At 33.5% G+C, this 20,937-nt stretch overlaps 1 protein-coding gene across 35 annotated transcripts in view; it reads left to right on the forward strand.

Annotated features, from left to right (window-relative positions):
* MEF2C (myocyte enhancer factor 2C) overlaps positions 1 to 20,937 on the forward strand; it is a 130,945-nt gene that overhangs the window by 60,412 nt on the left and 49,596 nt on the right. For all 35 annotated transcript variants that reach the window (XM_085566609.1, XM_085566591.1, XM_085566603.1 and 32 more), the window contains one exon: positions 8,838 to 9,041. In XM_085566609.1, coding sequence (XP_085422735.1) covers positions 8,838 to 9,041 — 204 coding nt within the window. The remainder of the gene's footprint in view (positions 1 to 8,837; positions 9,042 to 20,937) is intronic.

The raw sequence follows: 20,937 nt of genomic DNA on the forward strand, positions 1-20,937 counted from the left end.
TTTCTGGCTGCAAATATCACAGAAATGTGCAATTTGAGGATACAGTCTGCGCTTTTCCTATTTTAAGCTTTGACTTTTGGGGATAAATTAAAGGGAAAGTTCTTCAACTCAGTCATTAGAGGCCCAGTCCTTTTACCCTGGCCTGCTTAAGAGTTCTCACATTGACTTTAGTGAGTGCAGAATTCAGGACTTTAACTGGCAGAATCCAATAATTTAGTGATGTTTCTTGCTGGTGGCAAGTTGGCTGTATTTTTCTAGTCCTCATTGATACCTTATGGTGACAAAGATGACACAAATGTTTGACTCTGTGAATGATCATGGATTTTCTTTTGTTGGAAAGGTTTCAGAGAAGCCTACCTGAAAAATTCCATTAAATGGCAATGAAAACTCTCAAGTGAATCCTGTTATAATTAGACAATGTGACCAAATATTTTCTTTTTATTCTAGTGATAGTTCTTGGATAATATAGTCTTCATAAATGTGGAATGAATCCTTGGTAATATTGTTCAGGCTCAACAAGGTTGTGAGGTTGTGCTAGCCATGTCAACAGACCATGCAAATAGACTGTGACTGCTTACATGATATTAGTTCCACCATCAACAGAATCAGTAGCCAAAAATGTTAGCATTGACATCTGACGCTAGAAGTTCCTGCCTGCAACAAGTTCTTTCTGCAGAAATTTCAATTGAGTAGATTGGAGAAAAATTCTAATAACACTTCTAGGATGGTTAAAAAAAGAAAAAGAGGGAGGTCACTTGGAAAAAAGTGTGAACTATGTTTTCCTGTGTTTTCTTAATTGGAAAAAAAAATTATCTGACTTTGCTATGGTCAACACATGAAGTAAAAATTGTATTCCTCTGTCTCAGAAAAGGCCTCGTATTTTTTCTGGGTTTTTTTTACAAGTGTGAAATATTTTGTTAGTTTTAATGATAGCCTTTTGCGGTCTGCTTCAGATGAGGACCATCTGAAATTTTTTGCAACCATTCAGACAGGGCTGTCCAAGCTTAAAATAAATAGGTGTAATGACATAAATGATATTGTCTTACTGTTATACAAGGTCTCTCACAAAATATCTCATTAAATCCATGGTCTCTGAGCTAAATGCAGAGGTACATTGACCCAGGAACGAGGGCATATTGACCCAATGATTTTCTGGTGTCAGATCTGGAACACTCTCTTGCATTTAATCCCCATTTTTTGTCTAATTAGTATTAGGAAATATGAAGCCTTATAGGGTGATGCATCATTTTTTTCCCCTATGATTTTCTTGCTCATTAGTTTTGCATTTTTTCCTGCTTCTGAAGAGACATAATTACAACTGAGTTTATCATATCTAATGATTCTGCACAGCATTCATTTCTTTCAATTTGTAATGAGCTGCCAAGGTCTTAACTATTATTAAACACCATGGCAAGTCCACACTTCAATATTAAGGTGTTTAACATTGAGACACCCTTTTTAAAGCATCCTGTCTGTGTAAATCTGTAGGGTATAACGTTCACTTGCTTTTTAAGGAACATACACTTGCTGTTTAAATTTTTCATGCTCAGACTTTTTATCATTCTCTAATTTCAGAAAATCTGCAAAGCTATGAACTGAGAATTACCAAGGTATCAGCTCAATAGAGAACAAATCAAAGCAGATATTAAAGTAAAGTTATGGGGCAAGGGAATAATATCCTGGAAGGAAATAACTATTTGCAGGAAGACCCAGATTTGTTCTACTGGCTTTGATATCCAATGCTGCTAATTTCCAAATTAATATCAGTCTCATATACCTATTTTTGTCAGTGTTTCATCTCTATTTAAAAGGAAGGGGTAAGAGACTATTGTCTAAATCAGAAGTTTCCCTGTTGAAAGAAGGTAGAACCTTAAATATTAACACAAACATGAGCACAAGATAAATAAAAACCAATTTTCCCACCTATTTACATATATTTTCATTATTCCTTCATGGATCATCTTCATTATATCCAAGACATAACATTTTCCCACCTGTCTCCAGGGAAATGTTTTCACATGAAAACATAACTTCTTGATGATGCACCTAAGCATAATTTTTTGTTCAATTAACCTTTGTCTTAAAGATCACACATTTTATATTTTACATATTTTTATTAATTGCTTATATTAGATTTCACACAGATATATACTTGAAATATAACATTAAAATTAGACAGTGACCTTGGTTTTTCAGCGGTAAAGTTAGGTTTCTGCAAGAAAAGAGTTGCGCCCCAAGTTTTCAAGACCCCTAATTTGTGATGATCTGTACAATTCTGGCAACACTTTTCATGTTATTCCAGACTACCTGAGAAGTAAAACTTTAACAGAGCTACTGAAATGAACCATGAATTTCTAGAATGAAATATTTTGAGGTTAAATGTGCTTGTATTACAAATTGATGTTCTAAGCATAATTTGGAGTGAATTATCCTAAAGTAAATATTTAGGTCAAATTACTTTTAATTTGAAGTGTGAGAAAGAAGCCTAAGTAAAGAGAGTGCGTAGTAATGAATGAGACATCTGCCAACACAGCAATGCAGAAAAATAGTGCAGACACAGGCACAGTCTTGCTGTCTTGCAAGGAATGGCTTAGAAAGCCCTGGGGGAGAAAAAGCTGGAGGTGGGAAGCAGAACTGAAGCCATTGTGGAGAGGAAGAAGTTACACTCTTCCTGTTATGACAGGAAATGCAGACAAATGTGCTTCCTGACCATTTGCTCAGCAGGGAATGAAATAGTCTTTGACCTTTACCTTATGAACATTTTAGCAGCACAGAACTTATAAACATGTTTTTTACTATAAACATATGTTTGTACCTGCCAGAACTGGTGATAGCATACCAACAAAAAAAAAAAAAAAGTCAGCTTTTGTGTGTATTGTATCAGCTACTCTGTATTTGAGATTATCTTTTTTGCCTAAAATTTATACCTATCTGTAGATCTGTCTATAATGGACTTAATGATATCTTTCTATTCAACAAAAGGAAGTGAGGCATCAGAGATTAGCCTTTCTTATTCTTTCATTCCTGTTTGGTCTTGGATCTTAATTTATAAGTTAAGGCGAGAAGCATATTGATACTGGCTGACCTCCTAATTTCTGAGGTTGCTGTATCATCTTTAATTAATATATCTTTCAATTTTATCCCTCCTTTCTTTTTTTACACAGGAAAAACTTACAAGATTGACCCTCATGACTTGGATTTGGGCAGACTGAATAGTATCACTACTTTAAGTATTTGATCTGGTATTTATGCACAAAGATTCTTAAAATGTGGTGTAACATACAAAAACTTATTTTTTATATGGGTTAATCATGAACATTTTATTTGTTATGGCTGTAATTTTAGAGCATCCTCTTAGAACTCCTCTTTATCTGGACTATTCATCAAGTCATAGCACAATATGGTTGGGGCTTTCTGGGACAATAGCTCATTTACCAGCATAAATCAATACTGTCTCATCTCTGTAAGTTGTGCTGGAGGGTTATAAGAACATGGAAGTAGTCTGCTGAAAGTCTTTCATTTAATGCTGTATGCCCAACTATTGCATAAAGGAAGGTTTGTCTAGATCAAATTCTGCACTGGTGCTGTTTGCCACTCCCATTAGAAAGTTATTGTAAAGATTTCTTCAGCCAGACCTCTTCATATGACAAATGGTTCTAAACAAAAATCAGAGGAAAATAAGAGGAACAAGGGAAGAGAGAATATGACAATAGTTTTTGCCTCACCAGTAGTTATTTGATGTTTCAGCTGGATAGGCTTAGGTGCCTGCCAGTGGCATTTTAGTGAAGAGCGCCTCTGATTGCATATGGCTAACTTGGCTTTATGTTTGAAGTTCAGTAGACTGCTCATGTATTACCTCCTATTTATCACATACATCATACCTACTGTGCTTGCTCTAGTCCCTGTGTCAGAAATTCAGACATTCCAGATGAAATGCAGACAGATAACATTTTGACAACATGGTGCCATTATCAGATACCTCTGTGTATCGGTGATCTCTCTTCATATGTTTAATGGTGGGAAATCTATTTGGGATGCATTTGTGAAAATTCCGTGTCTCTCATTTTCCTATGTCAGCAGCTATATATCTGTATAGTCAGAACAGAAAGAAGTAAGGAGGGAACTGATATTCTGACACTGGCTGGACTGAATCACTTGAAACATCATGGGACTGCTGCTTTGGAAACCGTGTTAACATATGTGCTGTGACAGTGGCTTATATGGAGTGATGTTATGGTTCAGCCTCTCATAGTTTGTGAGATTTCAGAAAAAAATTACTCGAAGAACCCAAATAAAAACTAAAACTAAATTGAACTGAACTAAACTAATCCCAAACCAACTCCCATCAAAAGAAAGACACACATGGCAAAAAATAATGTATCCTTAAGGTTGTATTCATTAAATTAGAATATTTATGGATGCTTCTGTTTCTTTACTGGTATATTAAAATCTGTAAGAAGTAAAAAATTGTTGTTATGAATTTACTTAAAGAAACACTATTTCCAGGTGTGAGCATCCCCATTTACAAATCACATAGCTAATTTAAAATTTAGACAGAAAAATTTGTAATTGCAACAAAGTGACAGTACCTTCTAATTTATATCATTTAAGTAAGTTTTATTTAATAATGATTAAACAAGAAAGTCTTCTCTCTACCAAATTGTTCTCTAAATTGAGCATATCATTGTGTGAAATGTGCACTCGAATTCAGACTCTTTACAGCTTTACTTGCAGATATAGATTAGGCTATTTGAAAGCTGTTTCCATGAAGAGCCAGAGTTGAAGTTGAAAATCATCCTTTTAACAATTCTATTTATTCAATGCCTTTCTTTTAGAACATTTCACCTTTAGTTAGAACTCCATCCAAAATATATTATAAAACTCACATTGATTAATATAAAGGAAATTGAAAGTTGACTACTTCACTCTACATATTTTAAATCAAGTAATATCTTGATTATGTCACACCATACAAAATCATAAACATTAATGCTTATTCATATACAAAAATGCTTCAGACTTTAGTAACCTATTGTCTTGGTACCACTATTCTTCTTAAAAGGACAATTACATTTAAAATAAATAAATAAAAACTAAATAAGTAGAATAACTATAGTTTTAAGACAAACATAAAAGACTAGTGAGTTTTGAGTTAATGCAAAGAGATAGAATTAGGTTATTTTTGGTAGGATTCAGAAATAATTTTGGTAATTTCCACACCCTGCTCTTTTTCAATATATATAAAGCAATGCATTCAAGCATCTCAAATAAGTATTTAGAAATTGTATCATTGTCTAAAAGCTCATCTTTTATATACACATGCTTAAAAAGATTTTGAAGACCATTGAATATTGGCCTCCTATCTGTTCCACTTCCACTCCACTTTAACTTTTCATAATTTTCAGCCCATCATTATGACGTATTCTATCCCAAAAGGACCTCCTAAACTGCATATTATTCTCCTAAAAATAAGTAGATTTGTTACCTGAAAAATTGCAAATTAGCAGTGATTTAGTTAGCAGGGATAATTAAGCATATGTTCATTAATATTGTCAGGAAATAACATGTAGTGATTTGATCCTTGCTGCTGAAAAATTAAATGTTACAGAGACATTGAAGGGTGTGCATTTTTGGAGGTGTCTTATTTGAAATATATTGATGAATTTTCTCATTGTTTGTATGTTTCCCTTCAGTGTCACTAGCATTGTTTATCTCAAATGACAAAGTGACATTGTCAGTTGTTATATGACACTACTGAGTATTTTGAACACAAATTCTAATTACAAGACTATATCAACACATGAAATTTTTGGTGATGTAGCTACAGTTTCTGTGTTCATGACAATGTGACTGTCTTGTTGATTCTCAGCACTAAGTCAGTTCAAGCATAATCAGAGATTTTTCAGTGAAAATTCCACATTGCCTTCCAACTAGACAAAAGAGAAGTTTTAAATAATTTATGCAATTTTTACCTCTCAACAAAACCTTTTCAATACTAGAATATTATCTTATACCTTAGAGAATATTTGTTAGATGGTGTTTAATTTTAAATTTTCTTAGTGTGGGCAAGAATGGTTAACATAGCACATGGCGAACAAATTGGACAAATAAAGTTAAGGAATAAACAGTTTATTTATATTGCTCACAAAAGTATTTTGGCATATGGCATATTCTTCTTCCTTATGTAGCCACATAGAAGAATGCATGCAAAAAGGTAACTTTGTTTTTTAAATGGCGTGAAGGATATTAGTCATTTTTTCTGAAGTCATTGACATCACATTTCAGTATACATTTGAAAAGTTCTCTATTATAAACTGTTATCAAAGCATAATAAATTTCCATCTATGTATATGGATTTTGCATGTGTAAAGATAAACCACTATGAATTACATATTCAAAAATTAAAATTCCAAATCACAAGTAGTGAAACAGTATTAGACACAATTTACTTTAATTCATTAATTATCAGTTACAGAAGGCATTATCTGGTCAATTTAGAAAGTATTAGGAAGATCAGGAAATTAAAACCATATCAAATTCAGAGCAATTATAATTATATATTAAAGAAAGAGAAAATTAAGATCTAGATTATTCATTGTTCTGGTTTGGGGGGTTTTTTCACAAAAATATATTTCCATAAAATATAACTCTAACCAGTATCATTCTGGTGATAAGTATTATTAATTAAGTATCTGCTGTGCAGCAGAGCTAGGTGGTTTTTCAAAATAGTAAGGAGTTTTACTTTACAGTAAACACAAACATTGGCTTTAAGGATTTTGTTGTACTTGTGTGGACTTGAATGAAAAGCATGCTAAATGCAGAGATACTCCACCTACAACACTGTGGTGAAAAAGTTGACTGAAAGGCATATGAGATGCAGAAAAATATGTTGAATTAGTACATTTAATTTTCTGTATCACTAATTATTTCTAAAATGAGCATATATATATATATATATATATATATATATATACACACACACATAATATACACATAACTATATAGATGTGTGTATCTTTCAACCATTAATTGTATTTTTCTGTAATCAGAGAAATCATTAAAGGTGTATTTTGAAGACAAGGACATTATTATTGTTGTTATTATTATTATTATTAGTTATAATTTGAGTGAGGTTTTGTTACCTATCTCATTATTCATTCCAAATATCAAAAGTCATGATAAACAAATTTAGAAAGAACTGTAAATTATGCATATTTGAGACTGGTGCTGTAGAAAGTGGTTTTTTAAAATGCTTGAATAATTTTGAATTAAAATTGAACACATTTTTTTTTCTCAACAGTATGTTGACTGAAGTTAAAATTATTGAAGTTAAAATAAAAGGAATAACATTTAGTATGCCTTTGAGAGAATAAGTGTTCACAGCATGGACACAAAACCTCATCTTTCTGAGAGAATCTGACAAATAGGGATTAGCAATAATTAGGAAGTCACATTTTCCTTGGCCTATTATGTTGGGATTTTAAGGTAGTCTGGGGTTACACTTAGCATTAGCTTGTGACAAGTGTGACAAGAAGTGTAACAAGTTAAAACAGAAGCCACATGAATCTCACACAGACAAATCTTCTTGCCTCAGCATTAATGTGCAGGGGTGTCACTGTTTATGGGTATATAAGGGATGGTAGCAGGCTGACCAATAAACTTGGTTGTGTGCCTGTCCTTGACATACCAAGTACCTTGACCATGTGTTAAATTCAATTAATTACAGGCTTAGCAAAACCATTTTTTGTCTCAAAAATTCTTGTCAATGAAAAATATGTAACAGAAATTGCACATATGAAGAAACAGAGAAAATTTCTACCACACAATTAGCTTAAATAACTCTTAGAGGTTTCATGTTTCATGACACATGTCTTACTGGAACTTGCGACCTAGCGCAGAAAAGCAGATAAAAAAATTGTTTGATGTGCAGGTCTTTCATTGTCAAAACAGTCCCTGTGGATAATTACGGTTTTGAATAGAATAATTATAATTTTCTTAGTGCCTGTATTTTGCATTATGTAGGGGCATTAGCTGGCCTACCGAGAACTTACAAGCACATCCCTGTTTCTTTCCTATATAATATGACCTAAAGCCCTTTGTACTAAAAATGCCAGAACATATTCCTAAGCATATGGCTTGAAATGAAATAAAATATGATAAAATAAAATATAAAATAAAATATGTAAGTGTTCAGAAAATACTTTGTTTCAAAGGCTGCTGACCAGATATTTTCTTCTTTCATGCTTTATAATTCTCTTTTCTCATGAGTGCCATTTTTGACACTAGATATTTCTTCAAAAGTATCATGGGTGTGTTTATATGAGCAATATATCTGTTTTGCAATACTGAAATGCTTTTTAAATAACTTTTTTTTCTTCAAAGTTAGCAGGAGTTGGAGGTCTTGAAATCAAATTCAATTGCTATCAGAATAAAAAAATCAGAATTGACTGCACTTTTTCAAAGTATTTACAGCTGCTCATCTGGCATGCATTTTGCAAATGTTGATGGGAAAGATGTATGCCATCTAAAAAATATCTGAATTTGAAAGTTAATGTTGCAGCATCAACACTTCATAGCACCAGAAATGAAAATACCCCATGGTCCTTACCTGTATCTCAAGTTTCGTGCAATGATAATTAGGTATTTCTCACATGTGTAATACATACAACCATGCATACATATCCTATTTTGGAGCTCTTTTATGTTTATTGATTTGTTTTCTGAGCATGTTCAATTCGAAGACAAAGCAGTCAGACATTATAGTTTAGAAAAAAGGAGAAAGACTGCAGAGAGCAACTTGTGGATTTCTGATGGACCTTTTTTGCTTTTCTTTCCAGGTGACTTTTACGAAGAGGAAATTTGGGTTAATGAAGAAGGCTTATGAGCTTAGTGTTCTGTGTGACTGTGAGATTGCCCTAATCATCTTCAACAGCACCAACAAACTGTTCCAGTATGCCAGCACGGATATGGACAAAGTGTTGCTGAAATATACGGAGTATAATGAGCCACATGAGAGCCGAACAAATTCAGATATTGTTGAGGTAAGACTTTCTGTTTTGGTCTGAGATGGACATGCTCCAAGTAGACTATACCTTCAAGTGACAGAACAAAACAGTGGTGTATTGGAGGTGACAAAGCAGGAAATCCACATCTTTTGTGAGCAGTTTTATCCTTCTGAGAAACTTCTGCAAAGGGATTTCTGCTCCCTATTTTCCAGGTTTCTGTGCTGCTTTGTCACTTTGTTGCATTAATCCTCTCCATGCCTTGACCACTACCTACCAGCTGAATCTTTAGAAACAGCTGACATGTTTAGAAACTTTTGTTGGTGGAATTTGACTGCTTCTTTTACCTTTTTGATTGCTTACAGAAGGTGTCTAATAAAATGCAAAAGAAAAGTTGGTTGACAATCTGCACAATAAAAATATATCGGCTACTCACACAGAATTATTACTGTTACTATTATTGTTACTATAATATTAATAGTCACAGTATCAAAGAAATAGTGTCAGAATGCTAGAAACACTGTTTTTTTTTAATTATAAGGAGCAGGTTTTTATTTACAATCACTGAAAATTATTAATTTAAGTTTAAAATTTTAAAATTTAATATTCTAATATTTGTAGAAAATTCAGTTTACTTCTCAATCCCATTTGGATTCAATCTATGCAAAATATATGAAACCTTCAATGATCTTCCTGTTATTAACAAAGCACTCATATCTTAGACAGATATCTAAAAAATGGGTTATGTGACCTATAGAACTTCTGTTTTTAAAGTGCATGATATAATGGTATCAATTAAAAACATAATAGAAGGATGATGACATATCTTAAGGTCAGTGAAAATGTACTCCTGAATATGTTGATGTATATACCTAGTTTACTCCAGATTATAAAGTTAGTTTCAGATTTTTGAATGATCTGGATGTTGTCTGAAATACAACTTTGATACTTTTGGAATCTTCACCAGGGTTAGTCATGTTTTTGAGACTAGCAATATAAGATAGTGAGTTATTTATACATAAAATATTTAAAAGGATACGAAGTTCTGTATAATAAGGATTTTTATACTTGTTGCAGAGTCCCAGTTGCTCCACCTTAGATGGGCAAAGACTGCACACAGGAATATATATCACTTCTCTTTCTATCCTTATGTCAGTATCTAAAAAGTTACTCTTTTGCTTCCCTCCTTATTTCCCTCAGATTCTGTCCCCATTGGAAAAGGGCAAGGTTCTGACAGCAGAAAAAAAATGTATATGAGTTAAGACTAGAAGGAAAGCGCATAATTTCTTCCTCCTCTCCATCATTTCTTTTCCTTCTTACTTAAGGTCTTTTGTCTAGACATAAAGCCTTTCCTGCCACCCAGATCTGGGAAGTCCAAAAGAATTCAAAGTCTATGCCCAGAATAAAGCCCTGTCCTCTTTTAGTGGCAAATGGCCAGAATATTCTTAGCAGAAGAATTTCCTGTGATCTTTTCTTTTTCCTACAGGCTTTTTTGTGGAAATAGGTGAAAATCGAGTTAGAGATTTATTGATTGCTTTACAATGAATTAATGCTTTTTATCATAAGGACAATGGTTTTCCAGTAATCTTGAATGAAAACTTAAAATTACAAATAATGTTGAAATTTTCAGAAAGAGAATTCACTGGACCAGCAAATTCCCTTTCTGCATAAACAGTGGGCCAATTTGGATAGGTTGATCAGCAGTCTATCTATACCCAAAATTTGGTGGGCAACTCTTTTCTCTTTTCTAGAAGGAATATAAAAATTGAAAGAAACATTATTTAAATTGAACAATAGACATAAAAGGCCAAATTAAGTGAATGCTCTATCAGCTCTCAGTTTGATTTTCTGTTACATTTTTCTATGTTCTGTCTGTAACATAAAATATTTAAACCATATCAGTACTGGTACAGTTTAAGAATCCAAGGAGTCCTTCTCCAGCACGTAGGTTTTGAACAAGAATTCCATATTATTCCAATGCCTTTAATGGATAATGAACATCACAGTTACAAGTACAGTAGAGGATAGAGCTTTGATAAATACCTTGACTCTTAGTGCAGTTTGGGTATATTTTCAGGTACAGGATAAAAATCTGCTACACATTTAAGCATTTTAATTGATCCATTAAACTGATCAATTACACATTACACATATTTTCCTTGTAAGGAGTCCATCTTCTTTTCTATTTCAGGCAGCTAGATTTCACACATAAAAGTTTTTAATCTTGTCTTCCAGAGCAATCAACAGCAGCTGAGAATTAGCCAATATTATTGAATCTGAACATTTTAAACTAAATGTCTATTCCATAACTATATTTCAGCAGAAGATAAGGCCATAGCTCTGCTCATAGATTTCTGCACAGTATTCAAGAAAGAAAACTTTTTTAGGCAGATTATGAAAATTTGAAATATAATCATAACCATAGAAAGTCTTCAATTTAGTATCTGATTCCTGTTCACATTCAGCATTAATATTAACTATTTAGTTACTTTTAAGTTGTGGTAGAACCGTTTTATCTGTCATTAAAATGTGGTGTCAGTTCTTTGAACTACTATATTCAAAGAAATTTAAAAGAACAGCTCTCTAATATGTAGTTAATTTCTTTTAAGTTAAACCACTGTTATTCAAATACCAAAATTACATAACTTTTCTTGTAGATCTGGCTAAACCTGTTAATTTTATTAACCAAAGGTTTTCAATATAATTAGTGGGATTAATTATGTTAAGCATTTATGAAAAAGTGAGTCTTCAGGCCATAACTTGTTACTTAAAGTAACAAGTAAAGAAGAAAACACATTCATATATCTAACATCACACTGCTTTTTAACAGAAAATTTAAACCCAATTTAGAGGTATATGATATCAATAAATCTATCTTGAAAAAAAATGGAATGCTAATAGAGAATTATAAAGGCCAGTTACTGCTATTCTTTGAGGTTTTCTGGCTTAATGATTTAAAAGAGCTCTTACTTTCTTTACATATGTATAAATTTTATTTGCATGCAATAAATATAACTAAGATGATGTTTCCAGTTGCTTCATCAAAGCAAAGTTGGTTAACATGCTATTTGATATATCTGAGTTCTTCACATCACAAAATTGTCTACCAGGTGAGTGTGTTTCTGTTAAGACCCAGTAAATATGCCTACAACATACATGGGCAAGTAAAGGTCAATAAGTACTCGTGAAGGAGAAAATATATGCTTTCTACACTCACATTTATCCATTTCAAGCAACAGTTACAGTTATTGAGCATGGAGCTATGCATTAACATATGGGAAACAAATAAACCAAACAAAAAAAGCTAACAAAACAAAATCAACCAAACAAAAAAGGTATATTCTGAAACTTATGTTTAGCATTAACTGGATTCTTAAATTTGAAGCCATTATGCCCTCACCCAAACTATTCATACAACAGACATTAATTCAATTTTCCTCCTGTTAAAAATTGAGCATTAATTGCTGGATTTAGTAAATCTTTTAAGGAACAGCAGAAACTGTGGTGAATTCACTTAACACAAAGGAGAACTATAACATTTCATCTTTATGCTAACCTCCAAGTCTGTATGTAAGTTCCAACAATAATATGTCCAGCATAATTGTATAAGACTATGCAATAACTTACTTTTGAAAGTAGGGAAGAAAAAAATGTCAGCATTTTACAACAATCAAGTACAGTCAATACATTATGTATTCTTTGGATTTATTAGAAATAAGGCCAGACCCTTTTCTTGTTTCCATAAAACAGAAGTGGATGTATCAAAACTTATTTTAGTGATAGCTCACTGCTGTGATTAACAATAATCCAGTTCTGCAACACTGTAAACTCACTACTTAGGAGCTCAGGAAGGACCTCAGCCTTAGATGGAAGGGTTCAGATTTCAGAGCAGGAATCTGGGGAAATGTTTTGTTGCAAATATAATTAAAAGTCTAACTATGCTACAGAAATCTGTTGTGATTCTTCATCTAAGCCATCAAGTCTTTGCTGATTTAAGCTGAAATCTGCCGGTTTTCTCTCTCATTGTCCCTTTTTCCTTCTCATTTCTTTCATTTCAAAGCATCAGCTACTGTCTTAGCTTTAGAAGACCTCTAGTAGTTTTCACTAACTCTTGGTTTTGACTCTGTCTCTGGTGTACTGAGTTTAATATTCTGACCCTTGCTCTGTGTGCACATAAAACATTCTTCCACAAATCACCCACTACTTTAACTTTCAGCTCTTTTTAAACCCTCAGTCCATCAGTTTATTTGACCCTGCTGCTCTTTCTCCACCTGACTTCTCTTCATCTGCTGATTCAGTGGTCACTACCTTTAGTTCAAGTTCCCTTGCTAGGTCATCCCTTTCAAATTCATCCCTATCTCCCATTTTCAGGCAAACATTCATCCATCTCCCCAGTTCCCCTTACCATACCACTAATCACTAAGAAAAAAGCAAACCGCAGACTTCATTTATCTTTCTCTTTGCTAACTGAGGTTCTGTGTTATAAATGCTAATCATTCACCAAGTATCTTAATTTTGTGAAGTTCACTGCATAAAACTGCTAATTTGTATGCATGCACAGACATCTCTGTGATTTTTGCAGGTCTCCATTACCTTACAAAAAATTCTTCTGTGAGCTCAGTGTCTTGTCTGAAATATCTCTTATTACCTGGTTTTGATTTTTTTTTTCTGGTACATGTCTTCAGCTTCTTTATTTCTCTCTCTCTGTCTCTCTCTCTTTTCTTTTCTTTTAATCAAATGTTAGAAGGATTTTATGGTCCTCAACATGGATTTTTACATATAGAAAAATACCAGTTCCTGCAATATACTGGTATATCTTTCTGCTTCAATAAAACCTTAACCTCATCTGACTTTTCATCTATACACTATCTTACTCTGTTAGGGATTGATTTTCCATTACACTTGCTGGTCCTCCATCCTCTTTTGCTTCCTCTTTTTCATTAGTTAGGTTTGGAAAACTTGGATTGGGTAAACTCTTGCTTTTAGTGATAGTGAAGATTTCATCAAGAATTAATCTGAAGTACTTTAGGGAGTAAGTTATTTTAGGGACATTGTGATAGTGTTACAGGTTTCCCAGGGAAAAACAAAAGAAAAAAAACAAAAACAAACAAGCAAGAAAAAAAAACAACAAAATAAAATATCCCAAAGATAAGTAGTTATAATTTGCAATAATATGTCACAGTTTTAGTTTATACATTATAGATTATTTTTTATGGATAATGAGCATCTAGTGTTGTCATTTTAACTTGTTTTGCACACATATTCATTGTCTAGCAACTGTTGGTGAATTGACCTTCCACAGAGTATTTTCTCCTTTCCAGTAGACTTCTGTATTTGGTGAGGGAGAACAGTCTTAACATAGTAGAAGAAATGTATGCCATTTGCAGTTGCATTTTCCTCTAAAAGAAAGAAGTGAGGTTCTGAACATGTGAAATTCACCCTGCAGATTGCTCATCCTTTGTGTTTTACAACACACATAGATCTTCAAAGACCTTAACATTAAGATAGCAAGGAATAAAGTAATACCAAAACTATAAGGCGGTGGAATTCAGATTCTTTTTATTGTGTGCTTTTTTGCTGGCTAAAAAAAAACATTGTCGCTCTGAAAAAAAAAATGTGTCTGATGAAAACATTCAATTAGTCATGGCAATCCAGTCTTCTACAGATTTGTAGAAAAGCAAGCTTGAACTGAAAATCCAGTTGCTTTTAGTATGGCTAGCCACAATGTGTTGATTGGCATACTTTATTTGGCATGGTCTATTGTTCAATTTTAAATCTACTTGAGGGACATGAGTTAAAACTTAGTACAGCTTTAGCACAGTCGAAGGTTGAAGTTGATGAGAATGGCAGTCAGGTGACATGGGCAGTATTTGTGCCAGAGAGGAATGCCATGGTCCTGTTTTGCTCATGGTCTTACTGCACATTATCCCATCAATCCTTACAGATGTGCTGTGGGTTCCATTGCACATTAGGTTTAGTCACTTGATGTGGAAGTTCTGAATGGGATAAAGAGAAAAGAAGTTTTCTTCTGTCAATTATCTCTAAAGGTCATAGAGCTAATGACTAGCTAGGAGGTTAATTAGATTCTAAAAGCCTCTTCATATCAATTAAGACTCTTATCTGTATATTCATAGTAAATAAGCCCATACAATCTTGAAATGTTCTCTTTTTAGGAAAAGTAAGTCAACTGTTGTAGCTTGTTTAAATATAATAAGTGTATTTTCTTCTCTTGTATTGTAATATATTGCATATAAACAACCTGTGAAATACACATAAAGTCAGGTCTTGTGCTGCTGAAATCAGGGGATTTCTTTCAGCTACTGTGGGCTGAAGATCTGGGACAGTATGCAAAGCCTGTATGTAAGAAAGGTTATTCAGGGTGATCTAAAGACAGTACAGTGTATTGGATACTGCCCTGGACTAGAACTCATGAGACTTCGGTTTTATTAATAGCTTAGCCAGATACTGTTTTGTGACCTTGGGTAAGTCACATTTCCTCTTAATGCTTCATTTTCACTATCTGTGAAATGGGGATAGCATTATTGATTTCCTTTGTAAATTGGTTGAAGATCAGTTGTTAAAAAAATAGCTAGCGGTACCAGTTTCACAGGACAGATATTTGAAAAGAGTCATCAAAGGCCAAGAATTTCTTTTGGATTATTATTTAGGCTTTTTAAATGCCTTTGTCTATTTTCATTTTTAGAAAATACAAATCCAAACATTATTGCCAACATAATGTATGACAAACCAAAGGACTTAATGCAAGATCTTCAGCATTTTTTCCTTTGGTCTTTGCCAATTAAGTACTGAGCCTTTGAAAAATGTGTTTGTAAATTAATGTCCTTGTGTGAGTTTTTTCTGTGTTTTTTCCAAGAATGCCTGGTTAAAAAATCTCAGAAGGAAAAATATCTTGGTTTCAAATGTTTTACAAGTCTGTACATTTTATCCATCTTGATTTCATTTTTTTAAGTAACTGCTTTAGAAATACATCTTTTCTAAACAAAAGCTGACATTCTTATCCAATCTTATTATTCCATAAATTTGGGATTCATGTAAATAGTAGATCTTACAAGACCACAAGAAAAACTTGAAAGCTAGAAAGCTATGTATGACAATTCTATTTTATCCAAAGTAGTCCTTCAATGGAACTGCTGTTGCAGTCAGTGAGAGTGTCCTAAGTAGTCCTTCTACTGCACTCATTAGGTTGCATTTTATTCCCTTCCTCCCACTTATCCTCATGAGATTTTTGATTCTTCATACTCTCAGGCTATTTTCAAGCTCTCCTTGATAATTCTGCATCTCCTTGTTCCTCTGCATTTAATAAGTCAGAGACTTCAATTGCTATGCAGTCTAGAAGAAGAAAAGCAGAGGGTTCAGATTAATTCAGTGTGTGAAAAAATGCAGCAACAGTAATGTTGCACAATTAATTTTTTCATTTTTATTTATCTCAAAAGAATCAGAAAATTTTTCATTAGGATTTATTTCGGCAAGGATTTGCTTAACTAGAAACATAGCTTGTAGTGCTAAACTAAAGAAAAGCCACTCACCTAAGAGCTACTTTTCCAAATGTGGAAGAAGAGAGAAGAGACAGAAAGAAATAAAATGGATCCAAAGTTAATTATTCTGAAGCACATGGTACATGAGAGGCTTCTTTTGAGTGTATTTAGGGGGTGATCTGGACATCATGTTTTAACCTTTTTGAGGCTCATGTAATTTTGGTTTTTATTTCTTGTTTTGTTGTTTTGTAATAACTTTGTAAATATTTTAATAACTTAGTAAATTTTTGGTGAATTGTTGCAAAAATGCTGAAATTATAGAAGTGAAAAATATGTTCAGAATATAATAATGCTTTAAGTTTTTCATTCTTCCTTTTTTTTTGCCAAACTGGAATCTTAAAGCTGTATTCTTAAAACAAGGTTCTTCATATATCACTCTTTCTTTCCCCAAAATATTTTATATCTGGCTAAGGAGCTGGAAATATCTTAGATGACTGTGTAACATTCTTCGACCTTAATAGCTCCAAAATTTTATTCCAATCTAGTCACTGAGGAACATTCTTTGCTTTTGTAATCACTGTCTCACATAGTAACAGCTTGTTGTATTTTGGTCTGTTTGCCAGAGGGTAGGTTTATTTTTAAATCCCTGAACTCTGAATTTTCTTTATTTTTCCAAGATTGGAAGCAGCTGAAATGCCTGAAGTTACAGGTTGAAGGGCTTGCTTCACAATATGAGATGGGAAACCTCATTCCCTCCTCCCTGTGTTTTTCTTTTTTTAAATTTTTTCCTAACAATGTCCCTTAACTGCTATTTGGTTAAAAATAGAACACTGTCTCACTAAAAATAGCTTGCCACTCAGTCTTGCCAAGGAAAATGGAGAGGAATAGGCGTGGAATAGAAGGCTGAGTAATCCAGCTCTATTCATTCACAGATCCCTTTGAGAATGCAGGCGATGATAAAGTGCCCTCAAAAAACCACAGGCCTGACTTGCTCTCTTCAGACTCCAAGGTGCCAAAAAACATTTTAGCCCAAGGATATACTTTTTTCCTCATGGATCATAAACACTTTCTGAAATACAGGGCTTTGTTTCACAAAAACTAACTTACTGTCAAAAACAGCTGACTTTCCTAAGGTCCATTTTTTACTTCGTTTCCACATGTTTTTGAATTTATTTTAAGACAAGCAATGACTGCAGTGTTCTGTCAAGAATTACCATGAAATGTCACATATCTAGTATGAATGAATGAAACAAATACATGCCTTTCAATTATTTCAATGTGCCCTCAATGCTTCACATATCAGTAAGAAAGAAAAATGTATTGCTCTGATTCAGAGCAGTAAAAATGAATTGGTAGACGTTATTTATTTCACTGAAAAGTCAAATCTTTGTTGCAGAGTATTTCTGCAGATATATACATTTTTTTGATCAATAATTGTTCTGAAACTCAAATTTCACCAAAAGACTGTGGAAGATTGGAATAGAAAAGGGCAGGATCTAATTTACTCAAAAATAAACCTGTTGAGAAGCCTGCAAAGTGGGACCTTTTCACATGAAAAGCTGTCAAATTAGAGAAAGTCTATCTTCTTCTGCATTGCAGTTTTTCATAGTAGTATTGCAGTGTGAGATATCAGTAGTACTACAGAGCAGAAGAAACACCAGGAAGGGCTGAGCATGTTTGAGTTATTTAAAGTAAAAATGTGTGTTGTTGTTCTGGACAGAGTTTTTGCATTTTGTTTTTGGTTGGTTTTTTTTAACCTGAGTAGCCTGGTCAAACACAGCAACAGGGTGTGGAAATGTCATTGCAGTTCACAGGGTTATTTGAGCCTGAGTATTGTTTTGTTCGGTTCCTGTAATGCTGCTGTGATAAGATTCTGGAGACAAAGGACGATAATTGATGGAAAGGGACTTAAATCACTCCAAAAAGAATCAAGGTCCTTGTATTTGGGTACATCAACTCTTCTGGTCTCCCTCCCCCTTGTAAAGCATTTTGTCGTCTTGCATGTTGACCCCCTCTGCTCTTTGTAATGGAGGCAGGCCACAAGTGATTCCTTTATGCAGTACACAGGGTGTTATTGTGTCTGTGTGATGTATTAGTAACTACCAAGGCTGAATTCTACTATTGTAACTTCAAGCACAGAAAAATAGGACACACTACCCTGCATTACCATTTTCAACCTAGATAGTGAACTACTTATAACTGTGTTCCAGACACGAAGGCTTTTGTAAGCAAACCCATTTTTAATTTTCATCATTAAAATATCCCTGCTTTGTAAGGTAAATACAAAATTTGTACACAGTAGTGATAATGACAAGTGTAAAAATACTACATTATCTCTTACCTCACAACTATCTTTAATGCAAATTACTGACCTTGCCCTCTTTTCTCCCCAAGACTTTTCATTTCATTGGGTTCCCATAAGCTCTTGATTATTCTTTGTTAAATCAGTGTTGAAGATTATGCAACACTGAGTTTCTAGCAAAATCAGTTATGTGATGCATGGTTCTTCATATGCTTACACACCAATAAGGGTTTTTTTGATATACAAATGTTTCCAGATGTTGGCTCTAAGCTACCACTCATCGGGTTAAAAGAGCCTTATGGTATCAAAAGCCAAAAAATTCTCCTATGCAAAGCCCACTATTCAGGTTTTATTAGGTCCCTGATTAAAGCCTAGAGATGTCAATGTGAGTGTTCTGACGAAATTCACATCTGCCTTGTTACTGTTTCTAACACAGACAAAACTTTCTACGGATCCTGCCTCTTGTAGTAAGCAATACTAGAATAGGTCTTATTTCTGAAAATAGGACTTATTTATGGAAGATTTATGTCAGTCACCTGTCGGACACCAAAACTTCTTGCAAGAAGAAAATGGAATGCTTCTGCAAATCTCTGCAGAATCGTGGCTCTTTTTCTGAATCAGTCCCACTGTCAATAAGGGTGACAGTAAGGGCCTCAATAGTTCATACCATGAGTAGCATTTATAGCTGTACTCAGAAGTAAAACTCCCTGCCACAGAGTTGTGAATTCCCTGAGAAACAACAGCACTCTGCAAGAGGAACTTCATCACCAAAGAGGATAGGGATGAAAAGTCTGTCTAATCCTGGCTTTTTGTCTGCTTTATTCTTCTTCTAGGGAGTCAACATCTTAAATGTTCTGCTCAGGCTGGAACACCTTACCCATGTGATTTGCAGAAGCAAAATACCTGCATACCTCTCCTTCCCTAAAATGCACACAAATAACACTATCTTTGTGAAATGGCTTTCCACAGTTTCCATAGCTCTGGCTAAAGTTCTGTTAAACTTCAAAATATGCTGATTTTTCTTCCTTGTTACAGTAAGGTATAAATTAATTATTTATTTGTGTACTATAAAATTTGTATCCATCCTCTATGTGTTATGTACTTCATATTGATTAGACCCCATTTGCCCTGAATTCAGAGAGACCTCTATGTGTCTTTCTATATAAGACAAATGAAATTAATGTTAGTTACCAAATTTGAAGGGCTATAAAACCTCAAATACATATGCTTTGTTGTTCTACATTTTTAATATTCAAAAGTCTATAATCGTCTCTGAATCAATGTCTATATTCCAGAGCTGTTAAATGTTGTTAAATCTTAAATAGCCATTTTCCATTGCATTAGAAAAGGTCCATTAAAACAGTTTCAGTCAACATTTTCTTTATGCAGGAACCTCTAAATCCAAAACTTTAGGTGGTTGTGTTTTCCCTTCTTAGTTTAGCCATGGATATTTCTATATATGGCTGCCATTATTGAAGTAAAAGCTATCAAAATAAGTTGCATGATGTATATTCTAAACAGTTAATTATTTGTGTGATAGACAGGAACATAAAAAGTAAAAAACTGTGATACATTGGATATGCTTGGATTTTAAAAAGTCTCAAACTCATTTATTTATATCATTGTCTATGATCTATAGACAATTATAGTGCAGAATTATATAAATTATCATGTGCTTTACTTGGGTTGTTTAAGTAAAAGTTTTTTTTATCAAGTGTTATTGTGTGCAGGCTCTTCAAATAAAGTATATTATAGAAGAGTCAATAAAAGTAGTTTAAACAACACAGCTGCTAGAGATTGGTTCAAAAGAGATCAAGATCTTGACAGAGAAGCAGTACCAAATGGAATGTCTCACTTAAAGAATATTTTGCTTCCTGCAACATAACTATGGCTGTAACATGAAAAGTGAAAAAACATAAGAATTTTCCTTTCATTTATATAATCCAAGGATTGGTTATTACATGCTTCTAACCTGTTTAAACATATATCAGTAAAATGGAATCTTTATGGGTTCCTTCCAGCAGGTACCAGAGCCTTAGCATCCAAGCTACATTTCTGTAAACTGTCTGAAAAGAAGCTTGCTACCCTAGATGTAAATTTTCATGACCTACATATATTGTTTAACTCATGAACAAAA

This window comes from Lonchura striata, chromosome Z (genome assembly GCF_050655825.1).
Source record: "Lonchura striata isolate lonStrDom1 chromosome Z, ASM5065582v1, whole genome shotgun sequence".
Taxonomy (NCBI): domain Eukaryota; kingdom Metazoa; phylum Chordata; class Aves; order Passeriformes; family Estrildidae; genus Lonchura; species Lonchura striata.